The 15634-nt window shown below is 40.9% G+C and overlaps 2 protein-coding genes across 2 annotated transcripts; one reads left to right on the top strand and one right to left on the bottom strand.

Annotated features, from left to right (window-relative positions):
• The first annotated feature begins 142 nt into the window (after nucleotides 1-142).
• On the top strand, nucleotides 143-2792 carry LOC105385015 (cleavage and polyadenylation specificity factor subunit 5). Its single transcript, XM_038116451.2, has 4 exons — nucleotides 143-569; nucleotides 861-972; nucleotides 1449-1539; nucleotides 1934-2792. Exons 1-4 carry the CDS (start codon nucleotides 337-339, stop codon nucleotides 2179-2181), a joined length of 684 nt encoding a protein of 227 aa, XP_037972379.1. The 5' UTR covers nucleotides 143-336; the 3' UTR covers nucleotides 2182-2792.
• A 1590-nt stretch (nucleotides 2793-4382) lies between these two features.
• LOC105385045 (zinc metalloproteinase nas-6-like) lies at nucleotides 4383-15503 on the bottom strand. Its single transcript, XM_048624276.1, has 11 exons — nucleotides 15166-15503; nucleotides 14572-14659; nucleotides 14132-14175; nucleotides 13583-13707; nucleotides 11175-11241; nucleotides 10750-10795; nucleotides 10319-10479; nucleotides 9637-9787; nucleotides 9080-9225; nucleotides 5329-5515; nucleotides 4383-4778 (listed from the first exon to the last, which is right to left on the bottom strand). Exons 1-11 carry the CDS (start codon nucleotides 15358-15360, stop codon nucleotides 4660-4662), a joined length of 1329 nt encoding a protein of 442 aa, XP_048480233.1. The 5' UTR covers nucleotides 15361-15503; the 3' UTR covers nucleotides 4383-4659.
• Between the last annotated feature and the right edge of the window lie 131 nt (nucleotides 15504-15634).

The following is a 15634-nucleotide window of genomic DNA, read 5'->3' on the forward strand; positions in this document are numbered from 1 at the left end:
AGAGGCTGGTTATTGATATCCATGATATGGTTCAACATCAACTTTATTTTCAGGCAATCTGACGACAAAGCTCACTTAACCACTTGAATAACTTTTACCGATTCGATTATCTTAGTAACTAACCGCACTGACCGTACCGCTTCTTTTTTCCCATCACTAAACTGTCATGGCTGACGAGTGAGCAAAAGACGCTGTGATTATTTATCGTTGCATTTTTCATATTTTACGTTAAAATACAGCCTGCAACTTATAATTCACATAGTAATCAACATAGTTTGTCTATTTCATTTATAAATTCAGTGGCGGAATCTGTGATTTAGGTATAATATCAGAATTATGGCGGCGGTTCAGGGTGCACCAGGAAATAAGCCATGGGCAGGCAACAGGCCAGGAGTTCAGCACCAGAACAGCCAAAACAACTCTAGTCTAACCATTAATAGGTCGATAAATCTATATCCCCTGACGAATTACACATTCGGGACCAAAGAACCGCTGTTTGAAAAAGATGCGTCAGTTCCAGCCAGATTCCAAAGAATGAGGGAGGAGTTTGTGAAAATTGGCATGAGGAGGTATTATTTCCAGTATATTTTGTGTATCACGAAAGCATCTTTGAGTTAAACATGAAATGCCGTGGGTTTTTGTTGTAAACAAAACATAACCTAACTTTTCTGTTGGCTCCATAATTTTGCTGAGTACATCCAGTATTTTAGTTGGTTATAAACTTCTGCCTGGCTGGTAGCCATAGCTAATCAGATAACACCCTTAAAACCCCGCTGCGCTGTGGATTGTAAATGTTCGGTGGTGGTAACCCAACCACTCTCTTCTTCTCTAATCATTATCACGTCTTGTTAATATTCCAGGTCAGTGGAAGGAGTCCTGCTGGTGCACGAGCACGGTCTCCCGCACGTGTTGCTGCTGCAGCTCGGGACCGCATTCTTCAAGCTGCCCGGCGGAGAGCTCAACCCTGGCGAGGTGAGGATAGATACTGCTATGTGTACTGTTGTGTCCATACTTTATGCAAGAGATGCAGAAAAAGGAATCTGTGAATTTTGTGTATTAAATCCTTTGCCACTACTTAAAATATTTCTAACCCTATGAAAAAAAAAACCCTATGAATAGTTCTAGCCACTGGCATTTAGTGGTGTATTATATGGTATCAAATATAAGCAAAGGTTCAAGCATTAAACATTCTTCCTGGTGGGTTAAGTAGCACTAGAATCTGACAGTCCTCCCTGAGAAAGCAAGGGAAATTTTATAAAATGCCTGTGTGCAGGGATTAATAGTATAGATCTTTCCCTCCTAGATCCCTCTTTTGCTCTCCTTTTGTTATTTGCCTCTTTTAATAAAAATCCCCTCATTACAGTGTCACTGATTTGTATTCCATCTTTTTATTTACCTTCCAACAGCTATTTGTCATAACTAAAAAATGTTGTATCTCCCATTTCCAGGATGAGATTGAGGGTCTGAAGCGGCTGCTGACGGAGACGCTGGGGCGGCAGGACGGTGTCAAGCAGGAGTGGGTCATCGAGGACACTATCGGTATGCTTTTGACATAATATTATGTACTACCTAACAAGTTTGTTTATTAATGAATTCACCTTTGTGGTTGGCTGAGGTGCCTAGCTGCTCCCTTTTATTTTCTGGTGGGATAATTGCCTTCCTTCAGTTTGGCATATCCTAGATCTATGCTAAAGTGCCCTTATTCTTAGAAATCTAATACATCAGAGGTTTGTTGTCTATAAAATGGGCAGAAGCTGTTTCTTCAGTATATTTTTAAAGCTGTTCTCTCTTAAGCACCTACCAAGCCATATTATGCTAAAGTTTTCAACCCCCTTTTTCTGAGCCATTTTGAAATGACTCATAAACTTGGCAATCTGCAAATAATTGCATAATATTACGTTGAATAAAATTCTATTTTATTCTATTCTTGCAGGCAACTGGTGGCGCCCAAACTTCGAGCCGCCCCAATACCCGTACATCCCTCCCCACATCACGAAGCCAAAAGAGCACAAACGTCTCTTCCTAGTACAACTGCAAGACCGGGCCCTGTTCGCTGTGCCCAAAAACTACAAGCTTGTGGCGGCGCCACTGTTCGAGTTGTATGACAACGCTCAGGGATACGGGCCGATTATATCTTCGTTGTCGCAGAGTCTGTGTCGGTTCAATTTTATCTACATGTAGATAAATTGGGGGTGTGGATGTTAAATATGGTCATTTGGTTTTTTCGTGAGTGTTGTGGTGTGGAGCTGAATAGACTCGTGAAAAATAAGAAATAGACAAGAATATAATATTTAAACTGGCTATACATATATTATAGCCTATGTCTACAAAAGTTAGACTGTGTTTTTAAGTTCAGAAATGCTGAACTAAGGGCCTGTACCCTACTTATATTTTTTTATTAACTTCAATGCATTGCGTATGTGTGTGACTTGGTTATGTTTTGAATGTAACACAGACATTGATCATAATAAACTGTAGCACTTGTGGTGCAATGTAATAAGATTGCAATAAAAGCACTTTACGCGTTTTTTGTTGATTTATAAAAAGTTACTTTTTTTTGTACTTACAGTAGAATTTCAATATCGTGCTCTACTATACTTATAAAAGTTTTAATTATTTCTATTTCCTTATGTATAAGTTACATACATTTCTGTTTTGAGAAAATTCACGAAAAAATCAAGTCACATTTATTCATCCTCACGAATATAAATAGGTGTAAGGACTTAACTGAAAAGTTAAATTATAATTTTAGTTTATGATTAATTAAGATAAATGACTTGGTAAAACTGTGATCGAGTGTTTCATTTTATATTGTACCTGAAGCCGAAGAAAGAAGACTGTTTTTAGATTTAAGTATTCATAAAACACCAACTTACTTTTGTTTTATACATAGAATAATGACAGAATACTCTTCATTTGTACACCAAAAAGAATAATTAAATTGACAAGTTGTAACTTAATGAGGGTACACAAGGAAGTCTTATTACTTCAAGCGATCTCTGCCAGACAACCTTTTAATATTGTACACTTTGCTAATACAGAGTAACAACATACAATTTTGTGTCTTTATCTACAATTTCAAATGTAATGATGCATCTTATTGTTAAATAGGAGCTGTGGTATTGACTCTAATTGCAATCCTGTATACTACGGTTCACTAAAGATGAACAAAAATTACAAAATTATATTGTCATTCAATGTCATTTCAACAGATGAATATTGGATATTTCCTTGTACCAAACCTTGCATTCTTATGCATAAAATAGATAAATGTAATAGTTGCATTGGTCAAATCACTTATGTCGAACCATACAGACAATAATGTATGTATTATTGTAATATCTGAGGAAGGGGTAAGTATCTTTTCAAGTTGTACTAATATTGTAGACTTCGTTATGGTTCAAAGTGTAAATATTTATTATTTAACTCTTTATTGTACAAATATTACAAATAAAAGTACAAAGGGTGGACTTAACGCTAAAAGCATTTTCTGCCAGTCAACCCGCAGGATATTTGTATTTATGGATGGATGATGCACAGTTTCTTATAGAAAATGTATAAGTAGATATTTTGTTCAAGGGTGGACTTAATGCTAATAGCATTTTGTACCAGTCAACCGCGAGTAAACACAGGAGAAACCATGTCATATTCATGTTTGTGTTAGGACTTGTTATCATGGGTAGGTAGCTAGCCGTGTCACAACTTTATGATGATTATCTAAATTAATCTACGGGGTGTTGCAAAAAGGGTATACTAAGCCGAAACCTACATGTGCAGCATGTTATATCTAAGCCCGAAACTGAAATCAGAATTTGGAAATTCGCGAAAAAAAAATTTCATTTTCCATAGAAACTTTGTTGGTCAGGTGACTTTTACTATGGAAAAAAAAAATTTTTTTCGCGAATTTCCAAATTCTGATTTCAATTTCGGGCTTAGATATAACATGCTGCACATGTAGGTTTCGGCTTAGTATACCCTTTTTGCAACACCCTGTATACATTTTATATTTGTATGTTACGAGAATATTCATAATATCTTCACAATATGAAACTGAACATGATGTTTTGACCAGGTATTTTTTTGTTGTCTAGTCGAATAAACATTGATACAATAATTATTATTGAACAGTAAATGAATGGCTATACTTACCATATTTTATTTATTCATGAAATACTTACTAGTGTTATATTAATAACTGTGATGAAAATACGAAATTTGTATTTGAAATGTGAAGGTACCGATTCCCAAACTACTTTAATTTACTTAGGTAACTACTTTTGTAGTTTCTGTACCTTATCTGATAGTAAGTTCTTTAGAGAAGTATAACTTAATGCATTTTATGCAATGTTTCCTTGTTTAAATATGTTACTGAAAAGGTCGAATTCGATGCAAACACTAAGCTGTCCTACAGTCAACTTGTCTAAGTACCTAGGTATTAGGTAGGACCTAGGTCATTATTTTTTATACATCTATTTCTCCTTAAATGAGAGTTGAAGTCATTACTGTGATTTTTAAATACGAACTGTGATACCTAAAATACTATGCAGTGTTTATAATATCTACTTGCACACTGCCTATATATCTATTTACTGATTTAAAAAAACATCGTTGTTGAAGCGAAATAAACGATATTTTAAATTATTAACATTATTTAATAAATTAGGTGTCCGTTGAAATCGTGGTTTCTTCTGGCTGTGTGTCATCTGTTGTTTGGTTATCCTGGTCTGGATCTGAATTGTCTATGGCTTCATCGACAGTTACAGCGTCATTTTGTGATTCTGAAAACACAGAAGAACAAAAACTCATACCTTGTACTATAATGTACTCCCTTGCGGGTAGGCAGAGGTGCATTGCTGCACCCACTTTTCGTCAGTGTTATGTTAGTCCCAATAGGGGGCGGGCCTATTTCCATTTTACGGGCCCATCCAAGACCCGAGAACAAATATCTGTGTTTTAAACAAACATCTGCCCCAGCCGGGAATCGAACCCGGGACCTTCGGCTCAGTAGTCAGGTTCACTAACCACTACGCCATTCGTTTGTCTGAAAACACAAAATGGCAGAATATTGAAATGACGGAAGTTAGAGCAATATAGCATGACTCCGTCCACCATTTATAGATTGTTTCTTTATTCGCACGTATTAAGTATATTTAGTCGTTTCAGTGCGAAATTTTATGGATATAATACCCGTGGACATAGAGATAAGTATTGACAGTTTGTCGGCCGCCATTTTCACCTTGTTTCTATATTTAAGTACTTGAATAAACCTGAAAATTATGTTCCATTTTCTAAATTTCGGTACAAAACTACTATCATTAAGTTACTCACCCTCTCCAGCCTCCACCAATGCAGCATTATCCTCCTCAAAGGCCTCGACCGGCGATGCGGCCGCTACCGACGGCGATACGGTCCGCTTCTGACATTCCCTCAGATACAAGGCGTCTAGGATGGCCTGGTCGATGTCGCTCAGTTCAGTGGTTTGTCCCATGGTCAGAGTGCGGTACCAAAGCCTGTCCTGTTTGAAATAGGTAAATTGTTGTTAGTATAGTGGCTTAGTAGGTTTCGTATAGGCATAATTTGAAAGTAACATAGTTCGAAAGGATCCCTATAAGTACAGGGTGTTGCAAAAAGGGTATACTTAAAGCCGAAACCAGCATGTTATATCTAAGCCCGAATCTGAAACCAGAATTTCAAAATTCGCGCCCGTGCGGCACGCGGCCGAACACATGTAGTTGGCGGGCGCGTGGGTCGCGCTCTCGAAGTCGTACGGGAACTGACGCAGCCAGGAGTTACCTACACTAGACAGTAGATACGTCTGTGGCGGACACCTAGCCACACTATCAACAGATATATGGCGCCCAGGACGCAATCCACAGAACATGCATGGAATCGAAGCAAATCTCAATGAAATCCTACACGATTGAAATCTCAGATACACTGCCATACATACAGAGCCCCAACGCTTAGGTACCGTTGTGCAGCTGCCCGCCTGGTTACATCACCCTCGGAGGATCCTCCCTGCGCTGCGTTGGATGCGCTACTAAATCCAGCATCTCCATATTTCACTCCTAGATCCCTACACTACTCTCACCTGTGGGTAACTAGTCACCGGCTGCTCGGGATGCGCTAAGGTACAGCAGATACCTACGTCTCTCCTACAGCCTCCTAGCTCCCTTCACCACCCTCACCTGTAACGGCACCACGGTCTGGCCTCCCAGCCGGCACGCGTCCCCACACATGTAGTTGGCCGGCGCGTGGGTCGCGCTCTCGAAGTCATAGGGGAACTGACGCAGCCAGGAGGTTCTCTAGACATGCACTAGATAGTAGATACGTCACTCATTGCTCCATGGACACCTAGCCACACAATCAACGGATGGCGCCCGGAACGCAACACACAGATGGAATCGAAGAAAATGTCTATAAAATCCTAAATCGCGGTATCGAAGTTTCTTAGCTCAGGGTGTCCACTATCTGGAAAGTCAGGGAAAGTCAGGGAAAAGTCAGGGAAGCTCTAGGTGGTCAGGGAAAGTCAGTGAAATTGATGGACCACCTGGAAAGTCAGGGAAAAATGACCTTTTTCTAGTATATTAGGTCCTTACATATGAAATTGGCGTTTTCTATAGGAGGAACATAAAGTCGTTTTTTTTTTTAAATGAAATATATTAAATTAATCAAAGTATGTACCATTGCTATGTATGCACTTTTGCCATCTCATAGGTAGTTCATTGATCCCCTTACTAAAAAAACCATTTTGGCGGGAATCAATAAAATCTTTGAAGGCGGTTTGGACTGCCCCATCGGAGTTGAATTTTTTCCTTGCAAGTAGTTATCCAAATTGCGAAAAAAATGGTAATCTGTTGGAGCAAGGTCCGGAGAGTACGGTGGATATCTAAGACATTCTAATTGAAGCTCCTCTAATTTGGTAGCCGTCTGTTGTGCAGTGTGTGGTCTAGCGTTGTCCTGAAGCAGCAGTGGCCCAGAGCGATTGACCAGCCTCGGTTGTTTAGCAGCTAGCTTTTCCATCATGGTTTGCAGTTGCTGACAATAGATATCTGCCGTAATCGTCTGGCCAGATTTAAGAAAGCTGTAGTGAACGACACCGGCACTAGTCCACCAAACACTTACAAGCAACTTTTTTTTAGTCAATTTTCGCTTAGGGCAGGATTAAAGGAGGAGGTTCTTAATTGGCTAATTATTTTATATGTCAGAGAGATTGCATACGATGCCTCCGCGCGGCATCTATTAATCAATAATATTTTTTTTTACTAATTTAGCAGAGCAAAACAAACTTTATTCTATTTTTACCCGACTGCCAAAGGAGGAGGGTAATGTTTTTTTACTGCATGTTCAATCAAATTTCATAAAAAAATACTTACACAACTAACAACTTTGTCAGACAGACGAGAGCCATACAAAAAAATGGTTCTGTTTCAATTTCTATTTCGGTGTCAATTTCTACTTCGATGGTAATCAGTAAATTTTTGGTGACACTATTAAACTAGGCAGTATAGCAACTTAGGCTACGGAAGCTGCAAGGCGGATGCATTTTTTTGTGGAAATTTTCAATACTCGCACGACAAAAGTTGTTTAGAATGACCTCCTAAGGCTTAAGAGGGAACCTCGAGAAATACGTATTTAGAAAAACATTTGCTATCGTTTGTGCACTCATCTCCCGGGGCTCGGGTGCTATAGAGATAAATGCAGCTCGTGACTGACATAGGTACTTTCCTTGATAAAAATCGCTTCAGCATAATATATTATAGAGTTGTGGTTTCGCTATTAAAAAAATAAGTACATTGTTTTTGTTCAACTTAGGCGCAGTTTTGATCACAAAAATTGCGTTGCTTGAGGTGCCTATCAGTTTGAATCTATAGCAAATTAGAGTAAAGAAAAAACTATAAACTAGAGATGCCACGAATATTCGGCAACTATTCGGTATTCGGCCTATTCGGCCAGTTTTTTCAGTATTCGGTATTCGGCCGAATAGTGCGTACTATTCGGGCCGAATACCGAATAGTAAATCATGTAAAAAATGACTTGTTATTTTAATCAAAATTGTGTATTTATTTCCAAATCACAACGTTTTAGTACTTAAAATTAATCAATAGTAAGTTGTGCTGGATAAAAACGTGCATTTCAGCATTTTTTGGTAGCCCACGATTGCGCTTTTCATTGTAACCATCCTCAGAAAATAACCTCTCACTATAAACGCTGCTTCCAGGTGAAGAAAGATAAGTTTTTGCAAATTTCAAAAGGTTCGGGTATTGTTTTTTGTTTGCTGACCACCACTTGTAAGGATCGGCCATCCGATCTAGGCGAACTATTATCAAATAAAAATTCAACTCGTTTGCCACAGCATTCTGCCTCCTAATAATTAGCATTTCTCATATAATCTGTAGCGACTTCTTCAAAGCAGTTCCAGGAACAAAAAAATCAGGTTGTAGCGCCGAATATTCGGCGGCCGAATATTCGGCGCTTCGGCCGGCAGCGTCGCCGAATATTCGGTATTCGGTATTCGGCCAATTCACTATTCGTGGCAACACTACTATAAACCTAGTAATTTATTGTATCGTTAATATCCTAAAAAATCATGGAGATTGTACCTATTATATCTAGAAGTAGAACGACGTTAGTGTGTGTTAAGTGCTATACTTGCCTCTTAATATACCACTTTTGCCGACCCTGTATACATATTTTACGCAATCAAGTTTTAATAAGTGTCAAAAAAATGAACGCAACACTTTGAAATCAAGATTTTGTCTTCAAATTACTTAAATTAGGTTTATATTTTGATCTTTGGTCAGGGAAATTTTCTGAAACGGTCAGGGAAAAGTCAGGGAATTTTTTGGAGCATTTTGAGTGGACACCCTGTTAGCTACACTGCAATATAATTATACAGAGCCACAACGCTAACCGTTGGTGCCGCAGCACCTGGCCTGGTCGGAGAATCCTTTGCAAGGGGATGCGCTACCACCTCCAGCATCTGTATACGTCACTCCTAGCTCCCTTCATCACCCTCTAGTAGATACGTCACTCCTAGAGCCTAGTTATAGTTACTAGCACCTTCCATTCTCCTCACCTGTAGCGGCACCACGGTCTGCTCTCCCAGCCGGCACGCGTCCCCACACATGTAGTTGGCCGGCGCGTGGGTCGCGCTCTTGAAGTCATAGGGGAACTGACGCAGCCAGGAGGCTTCGGGTAGGGTTTCTAGTAGGTGCTCTTTACCTGTTAATGGGAGCGATTCTTTAAAAGGTAAACAAGGTTAAGCTTAACTTAGCGCGGCCACAGCGGTAAACGAAATCATAGATAAGCTGAAGGTCTAGCTCGAGGCGTAAGACGTGACCATGACTATAGTTTTCCGTCGCACTCGCTCTCCAAGCCGCGCGATGTGAGTGATGAGCGCAACGCAAAACTTTTGTCACGTCTTGCGCCTCGTGCTAGGCCTTCTCCATTGGATTAGCCTGCGTTTCCAGTAGGCCAACTGTTCGCCCTTTAGGTATCAGGAATGCGTATGATGCAAAATGGTGTAATAAGTCTTTGAAAACAGCAACAATAGTTTATTGGCGATTATTCTGCTTTCATGCCCACCTACCCACATACCTAACTACTGGAATCCTGTTGGTGGTTTCTTCTTACCTTTCTCAACATACTTCCAGTTGATGGTCACATAGTTGTCTCTATCCGGTCGGTTGCTGGCGGCGGGCGCGCCCAGAGCTCGCAGCAGGAGGGACAGCGCGTGCGCGGCGTGCCCCGGCGCGCCGTGTGTGAACGAGGATAGCTTTAGCGACTGAAATGTTCATGATAGGTCAAATAGGTGTGGCGAGATTTTAGCCATTTAGGATGTAAGGTGAGATATATAATAAAGGTGAAGGAGGCTAGGTTTAGGGACTGGGGATAGTTGTTTGATGGTTACATACGGTGCAAGCTGAAGACTACTTTACATGTAGTTAGGTTATAGGTATGAATACGAGTTATCGGGTAAAGACCAATTGTACAGTAAACGTAACTTCGAGGTACTATAGTACCTAGGTTGATACGGTACACCCTGAAGCCCTTAATTTCTATCAACATAAGATCTGGGACAGCAGGTAGCTGGACTACTAGGTAGAAGCTGAAGGTGGAGGACAGAGTGTGGTAGAGTTCCTTTGAGGACGCAGCTAGCTGTATTTATTGCATATTGTAACCATAGAATAACTGTAGGTACCTGCTTGTTATTCTGATAGGTTGGTACAGTTTCGTTGTCACTGACTGCCTAGGGTACACCCGGCGTAGGTATACTACTTATGTATATTTGTATAAGAAGAAATCCACTACAAACCTGATTCCCCTTCACAAACCCGAAGTGCGGCACATCTTCTCCCTCCCTGCCGAACCACAGCAGATTCCTCGCGCCTTCGATCTCGGTGAAGATGAGACAGGAGCTGGCTAGCTCCAGCTGTGACATTGCGCGCTCCAGGGTCTTATGGTCTGGAGTGTTGCCTGGATAAAGGAGAACATGGCTTTAGACGTCTAGGAAGCATGATCTACGAACATACCAAACCTAATAGCCATAATACAACGCAATTAAATACCTATATAGAGTTCTGGCCCTGGCGCTATTAAGACGTGACAGGAGTTCTCCGTCGCGCGTCGCGTGTTCACACGTCACACGTGATTTACAAAGAATACTGAATGAGATGTGTACGATACGGTGGACTCTTACCTTTAAAGGGTTCCGTAGGTAAAGTTTTAAACACAGTAGGTACTCACGGACATCATCAGCTATCCCGTACATGACAATCCCGAGCGGCCACACCTTTTAAAAAATAAAAAATATATTTAACCATTTCAGAAGATGTGTAACTATAACTTAAGATGAGTAAAAAGTACTTAACTATATAATTATTGAGGGTGACTTAAGTACTTTAATTGTGCATTCTTTTTTCTGTTGAACTAAGTTAAAAAACTTTAACGTGCGTTCTTTAAAAAAAAGAACGCACGATACAAATACTTACCTACAATACAATACCAAGTATATTAGATTACGCTTACTACTAGTATAAATAAGAATGTACTTATAAATATATTCACTGTGATAACTAGTATATAGTAAGCGGCAGAGAAACCTGACCCCACTCAGAAGCATTGTTACTATGGGAGGAGGGTCAGGTTTCTCTGCACCTGACCATACATACCTTGTCCTGGTAATACCGAGCGTTTTCCGCAGACAGCTGCTCCGGGGCCGCCATGTCTGTCATGTCTCTGTGGAGGAGATACGTGTCTGTAGAACACAGAGGTTCTGCAGTGGAGTTCACGAACAGGGCTAAGCATACTTAAATTACGTACTTAGGTAAGGTTTCCGCTGGATTAAGAAAGCTTATTGTACCTAGTGGCCGGATATGGATGGCCGTGGTTTGGGATTTAGTGAAAGGCAGAGGCAGCAGCCCATAAAGTTGGCTGATGTACCAACAGTCAATCTTTGAAAGAATGGATAAATAAGTTGTTTGTTAGGTTGGCACTAGGGCATGCAATACTGCAATACCGGTATTCGTAATACCGGTATCAGGGACGAAATTCACGCTTTTTTCAATACCGGTATTGAAAGTTAATACCGGTATTGAAGTAATACCGGAATTGGACTTTTTTAGGCTATAATAAAGCGATTAAGATATAGTATTCCTATCTTCTGTGAAAGCGCACTTGTTTCCAACCGTTTGATACTTCTGTTGCCCATGCGTAAACGGACACTGGATGTAAAAATAATAATTTCTTGTAAAATTTAAACTGTAATACTCAATTCTCGTAAAAATCTATTTAAAAAAACTGAATTTCTTTGCTTTTTCTCGTTTTATTTTGACCTATACGACCTTTAATCACAATATATGCCATTTATTACAAGGAAATCTAATACCGGGATCCCGGTATTGAGTTGCATTACCGGAACTCAATACCGGTATTGAAAATAGTTCCGGTATTGCATGCCCTAGTTGACACATAGAACAACGCAGACTCGGTCGTAGCAGTCGCAGCCTCAAGAACTATCTACTTATCAAGTATTTTGGACCGAACTGTAACTCGCTTTATAAAGTGTAACGTTATTTATTTCTTCTAAATAAATAACTTACATATTAGTAAATAACTTCATAATTTAATTGTAAATTCCCTTTTTAAAAGTATCGACTTTATCGATAACTTAATCTTCGCGTCGATAATTCTTCAAATTATCGACGCGTTCCCATCCCTAGCCAGCGAAGCGGTCTTTTGTTCATGTCCCCACCTCTCGCGGCAGCCCCACTCGGTGACCACTGGCTCTCGATCATTCGTCCACGGGCTACGGCATCGACTGCGCGTGACCCTACCTCACGGCAGTCCTCTAGGTGCCTAGCCCGCTCTAAAGTGTCGAATGACCTAGACCTTACCAGTGGTACCTTGTGCGTGTCTTCCCCAATATCGGGTTAAGTGTGATCAGACTTGCTTAGCTCATTTTAGGAACCTATTTGTGTTTTAAACGTGTACTACTGTATTTTAAAAGCGTTAATTTAAATTTGTCTAACGTATATGTAGCTTCCTTTCTTGTTTTATTCGCTTGCTTACGCGCTAGCTAACTTAACTTACTGCGCACTTATAACAGCCAAGATGGCGGATATGCAATTACGCATTATCATTTAGATGTTTCATCAGCTTTCCTGTTTCTTTTATTTTTGAATACGCTAGCTTGCCTAGATGCATTGAATACTTTTATTCAAATTATGCTGCAGCTAGTGTACCGCTTTCGGCCTTTCCTTATTATTACTATTTCTTATTTAATTAATGTTAGGTATTCCGTTCTGGTTTTCACTGCCGCCTCAATCAAGTTAAATTAGGTGCTCTGCTGTAGGTCTTGATGACGGTATGTGGAACCTAGACGATAACGGTGTACTGATGCGTTGGATTTCCATCTTTTCCAGGGTCCAAGGTCCACGCTACTACTCCAAGGTCCACGCTTACGTCCACGGTACAGTTTACCGACTACACGGATCTGCTACGTGGCTTCTACGGCTCGCCCTCTCCGTGCTGGTTCGGCAACCCCCTACCTCCGTGTTGCTGTCCACGCCGCGCAGCCGAGCTACACGCCACGCGCACGCAACGGCCACGTGACCTGCCTGCCTACCTACCTGGGCACTGGAGAAGAGGACTTCCACGCCGGTCGCGTTATCGGGATTCCACGCCGATACTCTACGACTCAGGGGAGTCCCTATCCGTACCAACTGAAAACTGACTGATCGTGTAGTGTAGACCCACACTTGACCTCTAAATAAATTTGTGTCAAGCTAAACCCTGGCTTCTCATTTCTACCTCTCCGTTAGCAAGCCATTTTTTTATAAGCGCGACAAAAGGTGCTCATCTAGATAACGCTGACTGCGAGCGCTGTTTATACAGAGTGTTGCAAAAAGAGTATTCTAAGCCAAAACCTACGTGTGCAGTATACGGTGTGGCAAAAAAGGGTATACTCATCGGCGTAGGCTAAAATAGAATAAGGGTAAGTATACGTGGGTTAGTATAAGTACCTACCCTTCTTTGCTACACCCTGCATAGGTATTCGCTGATCCTGAGCGCTACTCACAGCCCCCGCCTGTAGCTGGGGTCCAGTCCGCGGTGCGTGAGCCGCGCACACTCGGCCGCGTAGTGCGCGTTGATGTAGTTGCGGTCCGCCGCCGTCAGCAGGTTGGGGGGCGCTGGGGTCGCCGCCTGAATTGATATAGATAGATAGATAAGTAAGTAATCTAACTACTCATTAATTGTACACCAAGAAAGGGTAGACGGATTCTCGAGTGGAGACCACGAACAGGCAAACCTCCTGCCCGCTGGACTGACGACCTTAGGCGGGTAGCCGGTAGTGGTTGGATGAGGAAGGCCGAGGACCGAGTGTTTTGGCGCTCCCTGGGCCTATGTCCAGCAGTGGATGATTATTACTTCAACATCAGATGATTGGGAAACTTGTAACAACGGGCCAACAAACATGATAATACCTAGTGGAGTAGGTAGGTACCCTGAAAATCATAATTAAGTATAATCTCCTTCCTTTACTGTTGCTAGGTTGTTATAAGGTAGGTATAATCAAAAAATCCTATAAGCAGTCCAGTTACCTTTCAAATACAAAAAAAAAGCTTACCCTCGGCTGGTATTTCTTCGCTAGCTTGTCGCTCTCTGCATCAACTGTTAATTTTAATAACGTTAAGATGAGTATAGTATGGTAGGTAGAGAAATTCTCGAAGTAACGATAACGATAACGGTAGGACTGCCGATGGTTGGCTATATGTACAATGTACATAGGACCCTAGGTAGGACTTACTTTAGATTTATAAGCTGTCCTTAAAATTATATGTTATAATCTTCGACTAATGGTCGAAGGTTATAGTAACTACTAATACTACTATAGCCAAAGAAGATGACCTAGGATTCTGACTACTGTTCTGTGCGCAACCTACTTTTTTTTGAAATTCGTATGAAGGGTATAATTTTAGAAACAACCATAGTAGCGCCATAGGTCTCTAGCCTGTAATGTTAGTTATGTATGATGTGAAAAATAATAATAAATAAATGAATACTCACGAGCGGTCCCGATACTAGCTCGTAGCATGTCGACCACTATCCTCGCTATATCAGCTTGGTTCACGCACTTGTAGCCAACGGTCATGTCCTACAGAAACCATAGACAAATTTAGTGACTGTTACAAAATAGATATAACGCGCGCGTATAATGAAAGAATGCGAGCATGGCGGCCGGATTCTTGTTATCTTGTGTCATAGATCCAGCCATACTAGTTACCAATCCTACTCTCATTTAAAATGGTATCTCTCTCTCTCATCTAAAGGTAGTATGAGGATCATCATCACCCAACAATCATCCACTGACCACTGCTGGACATAGGCCTCTGTCAAGGAGCGCCACAACACTCGGTCTTCGGCCTCCCTCATCCAACCACTACCGGCTACCTGCCTAAGGTCGTCAGTCCAGCGGGCAGGATGACGTCCCACGCTGCGTTTGCCTGTTCGTGGTCTCCACTCGAGAACTGAGGATAAGCGAAGAGAGAGAGAGGAGAACGTATGAGAATAAGCAGACCTAGAATTAAAATAAGATGGCATGAGTCCGTCCGCCAAGTTTAATTTGTCTTAGATTTATTCACAGGCATTATAGTTACTCACAACAACACTGCCATTAAAATCAAACGCTTCTGGATCGCAGCTTTTCTTCTTCTTCTCATTAGTAATAAACAGAATCTTATCTGCAGTAGTTGCATTATAATTGAATGGGCTATTGAAGAATTTAACGCAAATCTCTTGCTCGATCTGTGCGAGTGTCGACAGTATTATGTCTTGAGAATGGAGATCTGAAATCATAGTTAGTTAATACTAAATGTATCTAGTTATAACACAAAAGAAACTAAAAGAAAATCTGACCGTCAAGTACAGGTTTTGCAATTTTTGAAAACGAAAAAGTTTAGGTTTCCTATTGTCATCTGCATACATTATCTGTCAAAAGTTTAAGCGTAGTTTCCGCGCGCACTTTGTATGCGAGAAAACATAAACTTTTTTAGTTTTCGATAGACTATCAAACCTGTACTAGGGGCCGTCCATTAATCACGTGAGGCTCAAAGGGGGGGGGGGGGGTACT

Source organism: Plutella xylostella, chromosome 11 (genome assembly GCF_932276165.1).
Source record: "Plutella xylostella chromosome 11, ilPluXylo3.1, whole genome shotgun sequence".
Classification (NCBI taxonomy): Eukaryota; Metazoa; Arthropoda; class Insecta; order Lepidoptera; family Plutellidae; genus Plutella; species Plutella xylostella.